The sequence below is a fragment of the Ammospiza caudacuta genome, chromosome 2 (genome assembly GCF_027887145.1).
Source record: "Ammospiza caudacuta isolate bAmmCau1 chromosome 2, bAmmCau1.pri, whole genome shotgun sequence".
Taxonomy (NCBI): domain Eukaryota; kingdom Metazoa; phylum Chordata; class Aves; order Passeriformes; family Passerellidae; genus Ammospiza; species Ammospiza caudacuta.
The window spans coordinates 50,542,330-50,564,479 of NC_080594.1; the positions used below are offsets into that span (position 1 = coordinate 50,542,330).

Here is a 22,150-nt window from a genome sequence, read left to right on the forward strand (position 1 = left end):
ATTTAACAACGATTCAGCTGAGTCACAGCAAACTGTTGGCATCCTCTTGTGCAAGTCTAGAGGCACTCACTGCTTTCCAGGCTTTGCAAACTGCTTTTTGTTTAGCAGACTAGTTCTGAACACTCAGATCTTGCACCTCATTTTTTGTCTAAGATCTAGGAAATGAGAAAAACAATTAGCTCCCTAAATCCTGCTCTTATCTATAATTGGGTGTGAGCTTTTTTGTTGTTTGTTTGTGAAAAACATTGAACAAAACCAGTGTCCTCCATGGAGGCCAGGAAAATGGACCCCGATGACAGCCAGCTTATCTTCCACAGCTGCCTGAACAAACCAGCACCTAATGGGCATGTTCTCAGGAGCACTTCCAGCCAAGGACTGAGGTGACAGATGGACTCATGCAGTTTTTACACAGCTCTCTATTTTCTATAAGAAATGAGGAGAGTCCTGTTACTCTCCCTTCCTGCACAGTGTCACATTGCCAGAAATACCCCAAGAGCAACGGGGCTGTGGGCAGGAGGGGAGAGCAGAGCATGCACCTTAGCACGTTTCCACCAGCTTCAAGGAAATATTTTAAAAATAAGGAACATGAACCAGAGAGTCTAACTGAAGAAAGCTCCCACTCTATTTCTTTCCCACCCTCATCCTTCCCTTTGGACAAGCTCACGATTTCTAGCAGGTGTGAAAGAGCCATGAGACAAACAAAAGAGATAAAAGACAGAACAACTCTGAAGGGGAGTGGGGAGGCCACAACACAAGCACAGCACACCAGCTCCAAGCAGGCAGAGGCACTCTACCATTATCTAGTTCACAGATGGACCACCCAGAAAATCTGGGAGCAATTAGGAATGAGAACAAACAAATGCATGGAAAGAAGGGGGGAGGGAAAATGGGAAGGAGGGCCAGAAGGGATTCCTTACATCATCTCCATGCAAGCGTTTCGAGAATGAAGTGAAGCTATATGGAGGAGGAATGCAGATGAAAGAGTTTGCAGTGAGAATGCAATAAAGTAAAAGGCTATGAAAACATGGAGTGTATGAATGAATTACAACATGGCCATGAAATTTACAGAAAGTCAGGACAGTGTGTAAACAGAGAAGAAACCCATCAAGCTCTTGGAGACACAGACATGCACACATAAACAGATCAAATGCTGACTGTCTCTCTCTCACTGTTAACAGCAATTCAACCCACCCTGCAACCCAGGGATGCACCAGGCACAAAACTGACTCATGCTCCTCTCTGACTGTCAATAACAGGCATTAAATACTGGCAGGAAAACACAAATGCTTCGAACCAGCATCAGTATAACCTCACTTAAGTGCACGGATAGGAGCCACAGCAACACCCAGGCAACTCACTGAGCTCATACCAGAGCTATGTGCCTGGGAACAATCAGTTTTCCGCTGGTGTGGTATCCACTTACCTGGCATCTAATCACACTATCAGTCAGCACTTCACAACACCACGTTACACCTTTCTTGTCTGGGGAGACTGACCTGATTTTGGTACTAAGTGCTTTGCCTTCAACTGACTTCAAAATGATTGCTCAGCCTTCTAAGAACAAGGCCCATTATTTAATTAAATGCCTGATATTAAGCATCTTTGTTGGTTATAACTGTGGCATAGAAGGTTGCCTTTGTTGTTACAAAGTTTGTTTTCTCTTCTTAAATAATTTGATGTGCAGTTTGTGACTTTTGCTAGTGAGCAGAATTTATAAACTCTGTTTTGCTGGATCCAAGAGTCGCAGCAGAAAAATTACTCAAAAACTGAAGATACCAAGTGTTTTGAAGTGATCTTAATCAATAACACTGTGTTTACTTTGTCTTGGCCTCAGAGAAGCAAACTCTGGTCCCTAAGGACATCTTATAAACACATTAAAGTTCACACAAGCTTTTTTAAAAGCTTTTCAGTTTACCATAATCTCAGTAAATCACTGCCTGATAATTTTCCCTAAAACCAGTCCTTATTAACACACAAATTCAGTTGAAAAAAATCTACTATCTGCTTGTCTTAGCAGCAGCTAAAATATGGCAATTAGTTTACCTTAGAATAGACATCAAAGGCTCAAAGGATGACCCTGCCCCAGAAGAACAAAATCTTTTAAAAGCCCCATTCCACTCAGTTTGCTAGTTTATAAGGTTTGCTAAAATCTGGTTTAATGATCATGTAGTTTCTTAGCAAGTCATGTGGTGCCACATTGTGTAAGGAACAGAAGAGTTAGTTCTAAAACCTTTTTGAACTTGGGGAGCTTTTCCGACCAGCTGATGCAGAACCACATTCTGAGATGGTAAATGAAATTGTTGGATGCAAAAGCCTCACCATGATTTTCTTTTGCTTCTTTCAGAAGAGACAAAAGTTCCCACACAACACATACTCTCTGTGTACAATGAAAGGTTCAATAATAGCAATATATTCAAGTCCATATGGTGTGGTTATAAGGGAGAGGCACAACGAGAAACTGAGAACCCTGAAGGCAAGAGACCTGCAAGCTGTAGTGAAAAAAGCAAAAGCATAAAAAAAACCTCTTAAGGTGAAACTGAACAAAGTAGTAGGGCACAATGGATTAAGCCAGTTCTCCGTTTAGCTACAGTCGTAATATCCTGCGCTGCTGACAGTTCCCTCTCCTGACATGGTAATCTTTTTGTTTTGTTTTTTTTGATGACATAACAAAGTGCTTTGAAAACCAGCCTGCCTCAGGGGCCAGGTAAGAGCACTACATGTTACCATGCAGGAGACTGAGCAGCAGTTTCCAACAGACCCTCACAGCAATAATGCAGGAGAAATGACAATGGAAGGGCTGGTTTCTGTGAGGGGAACAGACACATATGAAAGGGAACAGCAATAAATAAATAATACAGGAGAAGAAGCCTTATTAGCCTGTCTACAATCAGATTTTAATAGTGAATAAGAAATAGGGAGGGGAGAGGAAAAGAAGGGTCTGGTTTAAACATTTAGCATAGACTTGCCTCTTTCCATTACTATCACGAAGCATGGCTTTTCCCAGTTCTCTTGTCTTTGTTTCCAACTCCTTAACTTGCTCCAGCAACGTTTTACGGTAGGTATGCTTCGCCCTATACCACAAGGAAAGGACAAAAAACAAAACAAAAAAGCCACATGAATATTGTTTTGCTACAAACCCCCAGTTTTACCTCTCAGGTGAGAGGCATAGGGCTCTCCCTTGAAGGATTTGGGAAATAAAGTACAGTGTATGCATGTTAGTTCGTGTTCACAATACCTGGGGAAAAATACATACGAAATGACAAATCAGGATGACTTCAAATTAAAGAGAGCTCAGCCACTTCAACACAGCACTCAAAACCTAGCCAAGCAGCAATGCTATGGGACCACAGAGACCTGACCCTGCTGCCGTGGGACTGCTCAGGACCCGGGTACTCAGACAAAAGAGCTGGGATTCATTGAATATTCATGGCAGTAAAACATGAATCCACTCTGTCTTTTGAGCTACGCGTGGCACCGCTCTGAAAACCAGAGCAGAGTCTCAGCTAATAATTGCCATTCAAGCCCCTTGATTTTCATTTATCAGTCTTCTGTGACTGGAAAGGCACTTCTCTCCTCAATGAACTTCCAAACTGACAGTGACAAGACTGGCTGTGTCCTCCTACATTTTCAGCTTGAGGATTCAAAGAGTAATCCATGCACCACACATGCAATCAAAGTTTAGAGTGCAATCTAGAGTCCCGCATGAAGAGACTTGGACCTTTCCCCCCACCCCAGGTTCACCTACTGCTCCAGGGCTATTATACCTAAATTACATTGACATAGAGGAGACAATCGAGTCCCCTTTTTCTTTCTTGACCTGTACAAAGCAAGAACACAAAATGCAGGGATCTTTCTCACATGGGCAGTTTTTGATCAGCTTCCTCTTTTGTGCCAGTTAAAGGAGGACAAGTGTCCCATGAGAATATATTGATTTGCATGTGACTGCACAATAAGCCTACAAACAAGATGGAGCCAAGTTGGCTGAGACACTACTTGCTTCATAGCATTAAATTAATATTCTTCAGCTCAAAGGTGGCAAAAATTTCTTTACAAGTTTTATAAAACATGCAGACATTAAAATCTTTAGCCAATGATATCAAACAGTGTTAAAACTCCCTCTAACAGAAAAATAACAACAGGTGTATATGTAATTAAAAATAATGAAGATGCATTTATTTTTAAAAAGTATCATACTATTGCTCCTTCCACAGGGAATAAGAAACAAAGACCACAAAATGTTTGCTGGCACTGTTTATAATGACAGTGCCTTGATACTGATACTAGGATATCTAAGTTCTCTGGTCTTTGTGTTGCTGAATTATGCTCCAAATACCTAAAAATGAGAAGCTAAAATGAAAACAACTTTCAAAACACATCTGCAGTTAAGAGAAAAAAAAAACAACAAACAGAAGATGAAGCACAGCAAAATATGAAGGTAAAGATTATCAGGATGTACTTAGAATGGTATATTGTTGAAACAAACAAATGGTATATTGTTGAAATGGTATATTGTATGATTTGTAACACCAACATATCGTGTCAAAAGAAATGAGTAGCAAAGGTATTTTTAAAATGCATAATGCTTCTGCAATGTGAGATTACCAACAGCTGCACAGAAATTAATTAGATTCAAGTTGCTATAACTAGTTAGGCCAATGATTAGACTTGTCTCCTCTTTGAGGAAGGGAAAGTATAGCTATTAAAATGAGAAAGCTTTGAGGCTATTAATTTTTATAAGCTTTTCAGTTGAATTCACTATCACAGTCTTTACTTTAAATAAATACATTGAAATTTTGACCTTCATCTCTTCCCTTTTAAAGAGGTCATCCCTACTGCAAACTTCAAGACTGAGCATGTTTAGAATTTTTCAAATCCTTCACAATCAGTTTTTCCCCACCAACAAGAACATAGAAATGTTATTCATGTTATTCAATCTCTTCCAAAGTTCCATGTTTATCTTGCCATAACCCATAAGATAAGTTCTTCTTTTCCCTTAGAGTGAATACTGAATTCAAAATTTGACAGAATGGATCCTGATCAACAAGTCCAGTTCGTGCAGCACAGCACCAGGAGGCATGACACTGATATGATACAACATGGAAGAAATACTGTTGGCCTGAAATTGGGAATAATGAAATGTTTTGTAAGTAGTGTGAAATGATGAAACACATGGGCTCTTCTGGGGCTGGTAGTTGCTATGCATTGAGTCACTCCTTCACTTGGAAGCACGAGCACCCATGGAATGGTCAGGAATCAAGTATTATCAATAAATATAAGAATATGAAAAAGGCCTGAGGAACCTATCCACATGTTCCTTCAAAAAAAAACCCCAAAAAGTGAAATATGGTATTACAATTGCCTCAGAGTCTGGGTTTGCTCCTATCAAAATCAACTGCAAATATTCCACAGACTGCTGGCAACAGGACTGGATACTACTTCATGACTTTTTCCCTACAGCACTTTACAAACTTTTGATTCACAGAAATACAGGTAGGATTCTGAGCTTTTAGGTTAGTACTCCACAAGTGACCCTGGATGCACAATCAGTCCCCAGTGAACAGTGAGATTTTGTGTTTGCTGTTACTGCTCAGCTAAAATTTGATGCATTACATAAAGACAAACTCACCTTTCCCTCACATGCTGGGATTTTAAGATCAGGGACTGCAAGAACAGGCAAAAGGCCATTTTTGTATTTTGTGTAGCCCTTCCCCTTCAAAGCCAGGGAAGAGCATCATTTCACTGGCCTAGGATATTTAGGGGGTTCAGGAGGCCAGAATCAGCCAGGGAGAAGCATGGTGACATGCATAAATATTTCTCAAGCATGGCACTATCTCTACTCTGGCTTATGATCCTCAGTACCACTTTATGAGTCTTGTATTTCAGGGACTGCAAGTATATGCAAAGATGGGAAGAGCTCCTTGTATCTTCTTCTCTTACTTACACTGCAGAACTGGCAAGTGCAAACTGCTTCTTCCCCGTGGTAAAAAAAAAAAAAAAAGTTCATTAAATTTTTGGTAATGATTTGAAGGCTCAGGAAATTTTTCACTGTAAAATAAGCCCCGAGATACCAATGAGGAATAAATTCTTGCACTCTTCCCTGATATTGCTGGAATACATGCTGTGTTTTTATGATTCCCACATACCTCTTGAGCTATTCCAAGATTTCCTAGAGCCAGTGACATGTATTCAAGTGACATGTGCCAGCTGTGAGGGAGCACTCACCTTACAAAGCTCTGTTCATTGCAATGGTGGCACAACTAGGATTTTCACAAGGCAAACCTAGGCACTGAATTCAGGGTAGTGGACCAAAGTTAACGTATTGCAACCGAGAATTAATAATAAGCTTCCTTCTCTTTATAAAGAGTTTTTCACATTTCCTTGATTCATTTAAAAGGGAAAAAAAAAAGAAAAAGAAAATAAAAAAGCCTGGAGCCACAGAGAACATGGGAGGTAAGTGATGTGTTGACAACTGAAGCCTGTGTAACAATGGAAACACGTTCTTGCTTCCAGCATTAGAAATTTTGATAGTAGATGCAGCACAGCAGTTTATAAGCAAAAGATTTGTATGTGTCTGAAACAGACTTTCCAATCAACCTTGTTCCAGACTAAAACTCTGTACTGTGTTTATGGCTTTCTGGCAGTATTTTGTACTGAAATTAGACATGTACCTTTTGGGTCATATGGATGTTCTGTCTGTGGACATGTGCTTCATGTCCAAAAGAAACCGAAAGGGATAAATTCCATGACCATGAGCAGTCAGAGTTGCTGGAATTTTATAGCCAAAACCATATTCTGCTGAATTACAGAGAGCAATGTGGTGTAACCACTGCTGTGGAAATGTGCCAGCTGATTTCCAGAGGCCTTAGGCTCCAGTTTTAAATGGCAAGCCTCTTGGAAAGGAAACAGACCTTTACTCCTTCCATATGGCAGTACTGATAGCTGTGTCATTTCATTTATCCTAGTTAAAATGTTAATGATGTTAATTTTTCAGTGATGGCTTAGTTTAAAAAAAGAAAAAAAAAATCCTGGTTAGAGAAGAGATTTTTAGCTTAATATTGTTAGGAGGCTCCTGTTTAAAATCTGTTGGGAAAATATCTGGCCTATCAATCACACATGTTTGTCTTGAGAGCTTCATAGTCTCTATACATTGTCAGTTTGAATGACTAAAAGGATTATGTTGCTGAGATTTCTTTAAGAAATATTAAAGAACAGGCTCAGTCAGTAACAGAGTTTGAAATGACTAATAGCTGAGGATGAGCCTGCCATGGTCTAGCCTGTTTAACAATTCATGAGTCATTTTTGCCAAGAACTGATAAGAAAAGAGGACAACTTCAGGACACTCAACTACCATGAAAACATTAAAAAAGCTAAAGATTTTTTTTTCAGAGTTTTAACAAGCAGGTCACAGACACAGTAAAATATTAAACATTTAAACAAATTTAAACATTTTGGCCTCAGTTTTAGAATTTTAAAATCATTTGCAATTGCAGAAGTTTAGTGAGTGCAAAAAAAAAAAAAAAAAAACAAACCCAAACCTCTGATGTGCTGGACTACTAAATCATAGTTGAAATTTCACATTACAATATCTAGATTTAATTTGAGCAGTCTAGCTTGTGAAAATTAAGCTGAGGGACAAAATTTAAGAAGTACTTACTGAGTGGCTGATTTGCCTACTACCAGTTTAATTTCACTGTGCTATCAACCCCGTATGAAATAAAACCAGATTTTCTGATCTGTGCATATGACTTACCTTTCATGAAGGTGTTTGAAATGTGCCTATGCTTGGGAAACTTTGTTTTTTTTAGTATTTTCTGCATGTTTCTGTAAAGCAAACTGGTGGACTTGGCAGTGTTAGTTTTACAGCTGGACTCAATGATCCCACAGATCTTTTCCAACCTATATGGTTGTATGATTCCAACAATCTTCCCTGACTGACCAACTCCCATTCTGGGAGCAAATGTGTCATGATGCTTTCACTGTGAGCCTTTCTGACAAGTTACAAGCTAACCTGTATTTCCTCTTCATTCCAGGCAGGATTCTGCCTTTTTGCCCCAGAGTTGTAATGTCCGGGGTCCCCCTTGCACAAAGTTATTATGTATCCATGTAAAAAAACCTTCTTAATTGTAACACAGCCTTCCAAGGGAAAAGATGGAAGGTTTGGTGCATAGAACAAAAGTCAGCTGAACAAAAGGCCACAAATTCTAAATTAAAATTATTACTTCTGTATTTCAAATTGCAATGGCAGAGACGGTAAATTGCTTCCCTTTAAATCCAAGTTCTTGAAATTGTTTGCCTTCTGCAATGCTTTGAAACCCCAAAATTTTGAGAGAAGGGAAGTACACAGGCTTGTATTTCACCAGTTTGTTCCTCCTCTCTGGGCAGTAAAGGTACCATTAAGATTTCACTTCAAACATAAACAGCAGAGTATTGCTCTTCTCCCAGTTCAGTCTTCAAAGACCCAGTTGCTGAAGGAGAACCTAAAAAGCAGCTGACAAAGAGCTGAGTGCTTCCTGGCTATGGATTAAGAGTGCCACATTTCTACTTTCTACCTAACCTTAGTCAGATTCAACAAATTATTTGCTCCATTTTCAAGAAATCTCAGACATTCAATTTAAATTTGCCTTTAACTGAAGCATAGACAACACAAGTAATCCTAAAGTGACGTACTCAGACAAGGCCACCTCCTCCAGATTCCCTCCCCCAGCCATTCATTCTCTCACATTGCTGGGTGCCATGGCAGGTGAGGAATCACTCACTCCACCTTTTTTCCCTTCCAAATAAGTACCACCATTTTGCAATCACTGAGAGACTTCAGAGTTCTTCACAGAAAAATACTGGACTGGACAACATGTGCATAGAGAATAATTCCTACAACACCAAGAGGACTGGTTTGGGACTTACGCTGTCCATGCCACGTCTTTAACAAGGCACGCAGTGGGCACAAGAAACAAGCCAAACCAGAAGTATCCACATCTTAACACCATTCCAGCCTGTCAAGAAAACAAACAAATAACTCATGAGTGTTTTCAAGCTGTTACATGTTAAGTGGTTGTTTACAAGCAAAAAGGTGGAGTGATGGCATCAAACTAGTACTGCATCCATGGTCTGGGTGTTGAAATTGAATGGTGAGGTAATAATTAACAAACAGTGACGGCATTTTTCAATAATTCTTTATGACATCAAATTTCTTAAACATTTCTGAAAAAATTATGCATTTTGACCAAATCCTCCAACGATATTAAATTGTGGATCCAGGCAGACACTTTTTTAGTTATGGAGAAGAGCACTCTAAGTATATTCTGCTTGCACTTTTGACTATTTTTTGTACCCTTTGCTTACTCTCTTTCCATCTACTGTCCTAAATCTCTGAGCAGCATCAAATTGACATGAAAAAAAAATACATTTCTCACTAAAATGTTTCAGTCATATTCCATTTAAATACAGCACTTCCTGCTCAGGCTACTGCTGCCTGAAACCCAGGGTGGGAAAGATTCACTCCCGTCCCACAAATGGCTTTTTTACAAACAAAGAACTCAAAGTTTATATTCGCGTTTTTCTCATTGTTGTAATGCTTGAAGAAAAAGCTTGGTGGGATTTGAAAACGAAGACATTTGGAAACCCTGCATATTCCAGCATACACAAATAGTTATGGAATGAAGTTGAAATATAGCACTATTTACAGAAATGCTACTTTAGATCACTAGAACCTTTTGCAGATAAATTAATAGTGATTAAAGTTTGAGACTACCTCATCACCCCTTCCATGGAATACACATATTTCCCATAAGCATTGTTAAGTTGTGCTACACATTAGAAAGGACTTTTTCCCCCCTGTAACTACTTGTGTGCACCACAAAACTGAAATAGAGGCTGAAAGGTTTCAACAGCATTTCCAGTGTCTAGACAGATTTTGTTCTCCTCAGTTATGGACACTGCTCTCTTTTCCAAAATCTTCTCAGTAGTTTTTATGCCACACACAGGCACCTACTGATATATCAGCAGTGTAACACAGGTTTGGCTGGCTCAGCTTTGTCTCACACAAGCACTGTAGTGCTGAAGTGTCAGGCCATGGTACAGGTAATGACACAGCTGAGCTACCGAGGGAATGGAACTACATGAAATACCTCCTTATCCTTTGAATACACTGAAGACAAAATTTGTAGTTATACACCTCCTAAGATGAGAATTATTGCTCACAACAGTAGACTTCCACCACTCACTCCAGTAAAGCTCTTAAACTGAGAGAAGCCATCACAGAGCTCTGACAGGATGTGCACCAGTAGCATCCAGCACCTTCTCTCAGTGTCATTCTCTGTCTAGAGTTGTTCATCTAACAACTCAGTCATATTTAGCAGCAACTTGCCCTTGGGTTGCCCAGTAGTGAGTACATCCACAAGTGGTTTTCACCTTTAAATGTTAAATCCTACATGTCACTGCTGGACTGACCCATCAGTGTACTGATCTTGTACTGAAACCAAGAGCAAGCTAGACTGTGCTAAAACGTTCATGGACACTTTGCCACCCACACAGACAGTAAGCAAACACATTCCAGTCACAGAATCAGCTCTCCATTATTTGGGAGCCCTCATGCCCACATTCACATGAGAATGCCAGAAGTACACAGACAGTTTTGATCTATGCTTGTTTAAGGAAAAGGATGTACAGGAATAAGAGGGAATTAATAACTTTATTGGTAGCCAAGAAGTTGAACTGTAATAACAGTGGTAAAACATAATAAGATTTATCCTCATGCTTTGCTTTTCTTTGGCCATGACCCTGCAAGTGTTAGGAGTCACAGAATCACATCAGCATTTCCATTCACCATCCCTGCTCTGTCTATGCTAATAAAGGCTAAAAAAGTGACACAGTATTCTATATGCATTTTCTGATATTTTTAATTGAAATATTTTACATTCCACTTCTTGTTTTTCTAGCCGAAAGCAACTTGACACACTTTCACAGTGCAGAACATTCTGAATGTGTGTACAATAGAAGTTAAAATGCTATTATTTTTGTTACAAATGCTGACATCTCATTCAATGGCTATGAATTTGGACATGTGGCATGTTGGTAAAAACCTCAAAGCCAAATACTTTTTTCCTTGCAATTATGTATTTTACTCAAGTATTATTCTGTCCAAAAACTTCACCATAATAGTAAAACTATTCATCTCATTGGAACCCTGTCAGACACTCATTTTACTACTAGGAAGGCTTTTCCCACGCAGTCCTCATCAAAGTTTTACTCCATTCCTCAGCTCATCTGGAAGGTTTCTTTCCTGCTCATCTCTAGTTTCCTCTTGGACTTACAGGACTGCTGTGCTTCACAACAGTCTGGTCTGTCTTGCATGCACAGTTCTGCCTCTGAGCACAGTCTCCTCCCTCATAGGGTTACCCTCTTCTCACAGGATGGGAGCTCCTCAGCAGAACATTCACAGCAAATCACCCAATGTGCTCTGGGGACATCCATAGACAGCACTTTTAGGTTAGTCCCGAACTCGTAGGACAGAGAGCTGGGTTATGAACGGAAGCTGCAATAAGAGCACCTATTTATCCCTACAAAGCTTTCCTCATGCTTCCCAGCTGTTGCTGTGCTCCATTCCAGTTGCTCAGCCAGTCATGACAACAGTGAAGACAGTAATGCAATACATTTCAGTGAAACATGGCATTTCTATACCCAGTTCCTGTGAATAACACTCTTCAGCTATCAGTTATCACCCCAAGATAAAAAAAAGCAGAGATTCCAAATAGAAACCACTACAATTCTCTTTTTGTCAAGATCATCACACAAAGCAGGAGTAGAAATAGGTTGTTTTTTAAACAAATTCTAAATATTGACCATCTCTGTCATCACAGAGGCCCCATGATATGTAACTAAGTCATTTTTGTTCTGTCTACTGATGTAAACATTAGTGACTATCACACCCAAGGTGAATTGCCAGAGACCATTAATCATAATGCACCCCCAAAACCACTTGAGACTAATGCAAGTCCTCCTTCTGAGAACACTGCAACTTAAACTGCAGCCACCAGTAACTGCCTTTCAAACACTGATTAATCTGCCACAGACAAAGCATTTTTTTTAGAGAATTGATAACATTTGTTAAAAATAAAGAATGGGAACAAGAAAAGAAAGAAAAAGAAGTTAGCTCCAGTTATTTCGCAACTGAGGAGGAAATAATTTAAGTCCCAATGCCTTTAACATCTTCTAAATAGCATTTTTAAGGGTGGAAAATTTCTTTTTTTTTCATTTTAAAAACATTAAAAGAAGTAATAGCACTGATAACAGACCAACCAGCACAGAATGACCAGGAAGATTGTCTTTGTACTATTATTTTAGAAACCATAGGTTAAGGTGGTTTTACATTTGTTGGTTGGAGTTTTTGTTTTTCTTTGCTTATTTTAACTCAAGGACATGTTATGCACAAGCATATGGAGACTAGATTGTTTAAAAAAAACACCTTAAATTGCAATACAATCTGGAGTACATTTTAAGCTCTCTTCTCCATTTTACTATTCTTAGTATGTTCATAAGCATCATTCCTTGTTGTACTGTTTTACCAATAGGTAGTGTCACTATTTTCAACAACTTCCAAGGAGAAAAAGGCCAAAAGTGCCCAGGGATGGGAAGTCAATATACACACTGTTCTGGTATTCTTATCACAGCATGGTTAGACAGCTGGGGACCAGTAAATGATTCAGACAAAGCAAGCAAGGATCTCAATCCTATCACTCAAGAAAAAAAGAGACAAAATTAAAATTCCTATTTTGAATAACGAAAGTTTTTTTAAATTTAATTTCCTCATATATCTACATATCTTAACTTCGACAAAAAATGGACAGTAGAAGTATAAGATCATGATGGAAACAGCTGGCTTTATGTTTCCAGCACAAAAAAAAATTATTCCTGGAAGTGTGCCTGGAGCTCTCTCCATGAGACATGGATAAGGACCCGATAAGTCACTCAACTGCAGTTTCATACTCATTCAATTCCAGTTTTGTGCACTAGGGATTCAAGTGCAACCTGCACTTGGCACATCACTGGGTCCCCAGTAGTCAAATGTTGATGAGAACATGGCACTGCCTTTGGCAGCACTTGGGAAAGGAGGAGTGAGGGAGAGGATGGCCACATGATTATTGTGGGGGACAAGAAATACTGTCATCACTGAGGTACTCTTGATCTGGACTTGGCAGACACTGATGACACCAGTGGCTGGAGCTGCAAGTGCAGCTCTGGGAGCTGGGCCCTGCTGCTCCACCTGCTCTGCCTGGGCAGCCAAAGCAGGAAGCAGTGAATGCCCAGCTGCACCGACACAGCTGGAGGCAGCAACTGAGATGCACCAGGTGGACCTGTCTGCCAGTGCCTCCCCTCCAGCAGTTCTAGACCAGTGGCTTGGTTTGAGCACACCACGTCAGAAGGGCTAGAGCTGGGGCAGGGGAAGCCCAGTTGGTCACTCTGCTCCTATCCCATGTTAGGCAATTCACACGGAAGCATGTCAGTCACTTTTCAGTCACTGAGGGCAGTGTCTTCAAAGCCTGCCCCCACCCATCGACCTGAGGTGCCATTCCTGAGCCCTCAGGCACAGACATTTTCCCACTGGTGCTGCTAGCTTGGGCAAACAGTCCTGCTTCACTTAATTTCCAGTGCCCCATCTGAAGGCACGAGGTATGGACAAACATATTACTCTCTTCGAGAAGTTCAAGCATTAGCACCAAGACACACTGCAGCAACGCTCTGAAAACTCTCAGATTCCTGCAAAAGATGGCCTTTCTTCTGCTCTACAGACTCAATAGGACTAATTCAAATACTGCTTTAAATGTCTAGGAAATAGATTCAGTAGAAAGTAAAACACCTTCTGCCTCAATCTTGAAATTGTTGCACTTTTAGTGATGTCCCAACTTTGACATCTTTACTGCAGTTTTGTTATTTTCTCTTTTTTTTCTAATTTTTAAAATGCTTCTCACAAGTAAATTTGGTCCCTAACTTCAGTAGGAAGAGAAACAGATTCCATGCATAAAAAAATCCTATTGCATATTATGAACAATATCATTGAGCAAGCACCTCAGCAAATATATATTTATAGTTTGTAGACTATTACCCACCCGTTTTCCTTTAGAGAACTGCATTATGCACAGTCTGCACATTTTGGGTCCTCCTAAGCCTGAATGTTTCAGTGCTAGCACTGGGTAGTTTTCTTTCAAAAGGCCTGGAAGTTTTACCTCAAATGGATAGAAGTATTAATTCTTTAGCAATCAAATGACCGAAGAGGTCTTAAGAAGACGCAAGACTTGCCACAAACTAACACTCTAAGCAGTCCATGCCATGTAACAACTGGTAGATACTGTGTCATAAACCAACACATTTTTCATAAATTATTCTCAAGGCATCAGCTAGCAATGGCTTTCTCACACTTAAATGATAAAAAAGCTTTGTTACATTAAATCAAAACCTCCTACTATTTCTATTATAGCTTGTGTGGAATGGTCATTATCTCCACCCCATGCTGTTAACACTATAGAAAATACAGAGATAGTTTTAAAATTCCTGTATTATACAAAACCCTCAAGGTGCTACAAACATCAGACCCTAGACCTTAGAGATCACATACATTAAAATGTAAGTGCAGAGAGATGACAGGGCTAGCTCATGGTCATACAAACTGACTGCAGAGCTGGGCAGATTGCCCAAGTCCCCCAATTAAATCACATTACATGGAGAATGAGCCTACTGGAGCTCAAGTATGAAACAGAACCAATATCCAAGAATACAGTCTCGAGTATTTTCCCTGTGCACACAAACACAGTCTAGTCTCAACCTGAGTTGGTGCTTAAGAACTTTTCCCTGCAACATAACTGCAGCCAGCTCCAGGCTGGACAGATCTGTAGATTCAGGGCTGACAGGTGCAATCAACAGATTTACTAGCTCCCTCTTGAACAAATACCTAGGCTGGAAAAGTACCTAAAGAATAAGCCGTTTGGGTTAGTGGCAAAGTGTTAAGAAATGAGGCAGAAGAATTTGATTTCCCCTCCTGCTTACACCACTGGGAGTCAGGAGTACCTCAGATGAAATCAGCAGAGCTCTGCCACTGAAAGGCTGGCTGGATATTTCCATATCTGAAATAAAGATGTGCAATGTTTTCCATAATGTAAGAATTTTCACTCCAAAATGACTCAGATGAAAACAATGACCTCACTGGCTGGCTGCATTTAACACAATGACACACTGGTCCAGTCTCAAAACTATTTCCTCCCTCTCCCAGTCTCTGCTCATACCAACACATCCCCTTGAGAATAGCAGAAGGAGAAAAGGAGAAAAAAAATCAGATACCTCACTCAAATATTTTACCCTTTTCTCTTAATTTTGCCAGTCATACTTGAAGACACATGGGAGCCTAGAGTAAGAAATCTATCCACTGTCTAGCTCTCTAGGTATGAAGCTTGTTGATATTTTTAATATAGCACCTGGATATAAATGTAGGGAGGGAAAAAAGGAGCTATACTTTGAGCAAAAAGAAAATTGCCAACACCAGCACAAAGGCATGAATTTGGCATTCCTAGTAAAGCCCAAGGTGTTTTGAGATCCAGGCATCAGGCAAGAAGCTTTTCATTAATGAAGCTGCTGGTTATGACAGATAAAAGAAAGCAGGAAAATACAAACTGAAGTACAGAAGGCCAAGAAAAATATAATGTCAACTCAAAAAAGACAAATTGCTTGCTTTAAGTTATTTCATGATCAGGAATTAGCAGTACAAAGTTACAAATCAAAAATAAAAACCTTCAAGGGGAAGAAAACACGCACCAAAACTAACTTCACATACACAGCCATGGTTTTGAAAGGACTAGATAGAGCCATAAAACCATAGGAGCATAGTTAAAGGATCTTCTAGATCCTTTTATTTTCTTATCAGAAACTCTTTTTCCATAATGGAGGAACACAGCAAGTTAAAAACCTATTTTTATTCTATTTCTTAAAGTAAATTAGATACATGAACATATCATTGGCCAAATACGTCCCACAGGATGCTAAAATAAGCTCTGTTTTGTGTTAACTAAAGATACATTCTACATCCTGCTTAAGGAAGAAATGACTTTATCTCATTTATTAAATAGTATACAACAGTACCAATTAAACAAGGAAGCTGCCCATGCTACCCTCCACTATTACTCTGATAGCAGAGAATTAAGAAAATTAATCAGATAGTGTTTTAATTTGATTTTATGGTTCACTAGCAGTGTAAACTCTGATTCAATTCCACACAGCCTGTAATTTTTTCATTATTCATTACGCCAAGCTAAAAAAAAAGTGAATTTATGTTTCTTCATAGTCATTTGGAGAAAACTGTTGGTTAAAAGTTAGTGGTAAAATCATGCGCCATGTAAGTGGCTAAGTGGATTAATGAATTTTTTTTAGAAAGTACAGATCTCATTAACCAAAGGACCGTCTCCTCATAGTGGATGAAACATCTCAGTAAATTTTTACCTAAATAGCACCAGGCGCTAATTATTTTTTCACATGAAAAAAAAATTAAAATACCCTTCTGTATTAGCATGAGCCAGTCCAGCACAAATTAAAACCATGAACAACTTGGAAAAAAAATCACAACTTGGAAAAAAAATGTTTATGTCATCCAAGATTTATTTTTCCTCACCTTAGTCAGGCTTGGTATTATTCTGAATTATATGATAGTTTGAGTTTTCTGAGATGTGTCCACAATTACGCAGTTGTGCAACACAATATAATTCTCTTTTACACTCCAATTAAAGATGAACTTCCCCTGCAGAGTGTGGCAAAGCAGGCCCATGAGCAGCTGCAGCTGCTGGGCAGTGACCTGCCATGATTCCAGAACTCCACTGAGCCAATGTGAAACATGTAGGGAAGTGATGCCAGGATGAAAGCAAAGTCACACCTATACATACCTCTTTAAGAATCTTTTTTTTTTTGCCCTCCTCCTCCCCTCAAATTGCACCAACAAAGGCATGAAATCTGAAAGAGTAATTTGGACAGACTCGACAATGTAACAGTTTGTCCTGTTCACTGCTTCATGCACTTTTGGATAAACTTCTACTCTGCATAGAAGAAATTTATACTTTACATTCTCCTTCTGAAGTAATGTTCAGCATGTAACCACTCTTGTTTGGTGTCTCTAAGTTTCTGTAAAGGTTTTAAGAGGAATGACTCTTGTAGAGTAGCTGCCCTTATTAATAACTGTGCCTTTATCATGAAGGCTGCAGGGGGAAAAAAAAATTACAGAACCCACCTTGAATTTGAAACTCCAGGGGAGTAATTATGTTTAGAAGAAGCTGCTCCTTGCCAGAAAAGATACAGGATATTTGTATAACTTGCTAAGTGACATCTACAAAAATATTCAGAACCTTCAAATTTGCTGGCTTTGTGTGCTGAAAATTTCCCAACTCTGCTACTGCAACAGCACTGGCTTCCTCACATAAAATACATTTGTTTCAAGATATTCCCTCCTTCTCAGTATTAGCATTCCTAAGTAAAAAGATCCTCTATCAGGAGTGGAAAGACCACTTCACTTTTGCCATGGTTTTGCAGTATGAATTTGGGTATATGCTCTATCCTCAGAAAACACAAAGTATAAAACCACCCTCAGTGGAATGTTTTGAAAGTAAGCTTTCAAACAAACAAATATTTAATTGGAAAATAGCATTTTTATATTAGTATGAAATAATACTTGCCCCCTGTCACATGATTGTTTTACTAACTTAAACAAGAAAAATCTTTGAAATCTGCATTTATTCCTTTACTACTTGTTTCCTACTGTGTGTGTCTTCATGCTGAACTTTTTTGTGCTTTTATAGATAATCTTAAGAGAGTCCATTAAAAAACCCCAATATTAAGTTAGGGTTTAACGTTATTAAATTAACACTATTAAATATTTCAGGTAAGTATAATCAGGTATCTATCCACATGCCTGAGCCACCTAAACAATTCTAGGTCCTGACTGAAGCTGCTGACCAAAACTGAAGTTCTACAGCACATATTAGGATCTAAAATGGCCTGTGGCAACACTTCCATGAGTATTAGTTCAAATTAGATTCAGCATTTTGTCCCCAAATCTGGCAAATGAGCTGATGTCAGCAACACTGCTGCTGCTCTCCAGAGTCCTGATGTAGCAATTTAAATGGGGCAGGCTGACACCTGCTCTTGCAGGCAGCTTGTTGGAGAGTGCTGCAATTCCACATGTGGTTTGTTGTCTGCAATGAATTACAGCACTGAAACCCACAAACGGAAAACACTGTTGTTGATCTTCTGTTTTTAACTTGCTTATTCCCTAATATGGTTTGACATTGCATTTACCAGGATAACACTATTCCCCATGTCTCACATCCTATAGATTCCTTCATAGCTCAAGAATTTCAGAAAACAGCTAATAGTCATACAGCAAGAATTACATCTCGTAACTGCAAGGCCCAGAGAAGTAGATCTTTTCCAAGTTTTTGAAATGGGGGCATAGGTTTATAAATTGATAAGCATGTTGAATTCTTACCAAAGTCAACAGCAGCTGAAAGTACACCACTTCCATAGAGGGAGTTCTGCATTCTGGAAAACTGTGTCCTTTATACTCAGCTTTAGAGATCTAAATCTCTTACAGCAATGGCTGGTTCGCATCAGATAACAACCATTACTTCCCCACATTTTATTTCTCCAGGAAGAGTAATTTACTAGCTCAGTCACTACATATTCACATGGATTTTATCTTCATTCAATGGTTACATTCTTAAAGCATATTCTGAGTGCAGTTAGCTTGAAGTTTTCTTTACTGGCACACTGCTTCTCCTGGAGACCCTAAAAGGCTTTGGGTTATTTTAGCATGACTGCAATTCAACTCAGATCCATGGAGCCTTACACAAATAAATAGCTTTTCCTTTAAAACCTTACTCCTTTCCTTTGTTTTCATTCCCAGAGTAATTTATGCCATTGCTTGAGCACATACAACTTTTTCACAGAGCCACCATGCCTCTGTGCCTTGTATTGTCACATATGAAGTACATCTGCAGCAACTCCCACTGCACTCTCCTGTCTCTTGCCAAAGCCTGGAGATGCACTCTGTGCCTCTATTTTTCACCCTTCCTTTCACCGTTTACTGAAATCTTTACAACAGCACCACGATATTGTAACAATTTATGTAATTTTCTTTTCATATTACAAACCACAGCTACAGGTGCCTGCTCTGATTCCATAACTTAATGAATTGCAGCCAAAAGTTAGCTTCCAGCTCAGTGAGATGCCTGACAAGCCTCCCAGTAAGGTGAGGCAGTCAGTATTCAATGTCTGTAGGGGACACTTAGTGCCATGCACTGCTCAGTCTTGGTCACCTTGTGCTACCCCTATGTTTCCACATATGGTTGATTTCCAAGCACAGAATGTTCCAAACACAAGGGCCATCGATAAACCCAACAGCTGAAGACAAGCAGTCCCACAGGAAACATTCCCTTAAGCATAAAACACTGACAAAATGACAAATTGACCATGAGTGCCGGTCCAAGGTGCAGAGGCTCCCCTGGCTGCCTGGCCCCAGGTCAGGCACAGCCACCTCCTCTCTCACAGGAGGACAGCCTTTCCATCCACAGCATGACTTTCAGAGCCCCACATCTCCAACTCTTTGCTGGGAAGAACACTGTAAAAATAAAATACACTTGGCGCACTAACTTTATCTTATTGAATTGATTTACACTTCCCTTTAATTAAAGGGTACCAAGAAAACATTTGGTTATGGTTGAGATACACAAAACCACTGAGGCCCATTCTGCGCGACCCCTCAGCACTGGCCCAGCAGCCCCGTCCATGTCTCCACAATGAATGACTCCAATGAATGACTCCAATGAACGACTCCACAATGAATGACTTCCACCACTGTGCAGCCCCAGAGCCTCCCCAGATCCTTCCCCCTAATCCCTGACATCTGTTCCGTGTCCCGGCCGGGCAGCGGGGCCGCCAGGGCCTGCTGTCAGTGTGGCCACAGATGGGTAAACACACCAGCCCGCGTCAGGCCGCGTGTGATTGCAGCTGAGAGCTCCGGACATGCAGCACAGCTCTCAGCTAAAGCCTTCGGAGCCTTGAGGAAGCACCTGTTAAGAAACCATCCAAAATAAATTCACCATGAGTCTTTCAAGCAAGAGAAAACCCGTGATCGACAGCGGCAACGCAAGATCCGACAGCAGCGGAATTCAAAGCCCCACTGCAAACCCTGAGCAATTAAATACATAAACAGCACCATTTTTCACTTCAGGGTAACAGTTACTATATCATTTCTCATCTTCCACTTAAAATAGATGCCTTTCTCACTGGAAGACTGAAGTTTGACCTATGCTGACCTAGTTTATTTCCTTCTCTGTGCAAAAATCCTACAATGCCATGTTGTGTGTGGTTTTAAAAGAAACACTCCCATACGGCTACTCTTTAAAATTGTGTCAGCCCCATATAATCAGGAACAGTTCTGAAATAGTCTCTGCCTGACTACTAAAAAAGCTGGATTTATATTCTGCTTAAAGCCTGCAAGGTACAGTAGATGAAGATCAGTAATTTTAGAATTTTCGTGAAAATAGTAGAAAATTCTAAAATATTTTGAAAATAGTCGAAGTATTATTTTCCAAAGCTGTGACACTGGAAACAAATTCCAAAGTCTTTAAGCCTTGGAGTAATAAACAACTAGCATTTTTAAAAAGCTTGCTAGAAATCTTTAAATTTAAGCCATTTTTTCCCCCCTTTAGGGACTCTGGAGGTTTACCTTGGCCCATGGTGGGTACCTCCCCCTCCTCCCTGTGTACACATCTGACCAGCAATCAACATTGCAAGCTGCTTACTAATGATTATGGTATTTTTCAAGAACACTTAAGTGACTTTGGACCATGGGTCATGCTAATGCTCAAGTAGAGTCAGATTAAATATTTAAAATACTTTGCATTTCCCTGTTTCTTTCTGTTTGGGGCTCTCCAGCAAGAATTATGTTGCTTACTAATTTGAGCTGTACACCATATCTGTGTGGTAGAAAACTTTATTTCTCAGATTACAATGTGCTGGCTTTTGCTGGGGTAGAGTTAATTTTGTTCACAGTGGCTGGAATAGGCTGTGTTTTGGATTTGTGCTGAACACAGGTTGATAACACAGAGATGTTTTGGTTATTACTGAGCAGGGCTTACACAGGGCCAAGGCCTTTTCTGATTTCCATACTGCCATTCTGGAGGGGGGAGGCTAGGAATACAAGGGAGGTTGGGAGGAAACACAGCCAGGTGACCCCAATGGACCAAAGGGAAATTCCAGACCATCTGACATCATGCTCAGTGTATAAAATGGGAGAAAGGAGGAGGAAGAGGGGGACCTCTGAAGGGATAGTTTTTGTCTTCCTGAGTAACCAATACACCTGATAGGGCCCTGCTCTCCTGGACATGGCTGAACACCTCCCTGCCCATGGGAAGCAGTGAATTGATTCCTGGTTTTGCTTCTTGTGTGTGCAGTTTTTGCTTTCCTTATTAAACTGTCTTTATCTCAACCCATGAGTTTTCTATCTTTTACCCTTCTAATTCTCTCCCTGATACAGCTGGTGGGAAAGGGAGAGAGTGGCTCTGTGCAGATGGTAATATTTTGCTAAATAATAAAATTCAATGTGTTTCAGTAAAAAGCAATAGACATGGGGGGAACTTATATTAGGAATAGTCAGCTGAAGGCCTAAGAATGCAATCTTGTTGTCCAGGAGTCCAGAAAAGCAAATTCAGTGTTAGGACTTACTAGAAATGGGATTGAAGACACATAAATATTTTGCTGCTATAAAAAAATCCCAAGCAACTAACTGTGCTTCATCAATGTGCTGTCTTCATTCCAAAAAGGGCATCAGAGAATTAGAAAAGATTGAGAGGAAAGGCAACAGAAGTGACCACAGTATGGCATGGTTTCACTGTGAGTAATGACTAGTGCAAGGACTTTCATTGAAGGAGAGAGAGAGAGAGAAAGACTACATAAAGGCCTGGAAGGGCAAGAATGGCAGAAAGCAGGTTAAAAGAGTAATTGTTCCTTTCTTTTTCCAGTACAAGAACTTGGAACACCAGAGCAGACAGCCAGTGGTAGGTTCAAAACCACAGGGAGGTAAGATGCTTTCCCATTTCTAGCACATGATTCAGGACATTGCTGT

General features: G+C 39.9%; 1 protein-coding gene across 1 annotated transcript in view; it reads right to left on the reverse strand.

Annotated features, from left to right (window-relative positions):
- ATP8A2 (ATPase phospholipid transporting 8A2) overlaps nucleotides 1–22,150 on the reverse strand; it is a 277,870-nt gene that overhangs the window by 25,921 nt on the left and 229,799 nt on the right. Inside the window, exons 33-34 of the mRNA XM_058824803.1 lie at nucleotides 8,902–8,990; nucleotides 2,967–3,071 (exon numbers count right to left, since the gene is read on the reverse strand). Coding sequence (XP_058680786.1) covers nucleotides 2,967–3,071; nucleotides 8,902–8,990 — 194 coding nt within the window. The remainder of the gene's footprint in view (nucleotides 1–2,966; nucleotides 3,072–8,901; nucleotides 8,991–22,150) is intronic.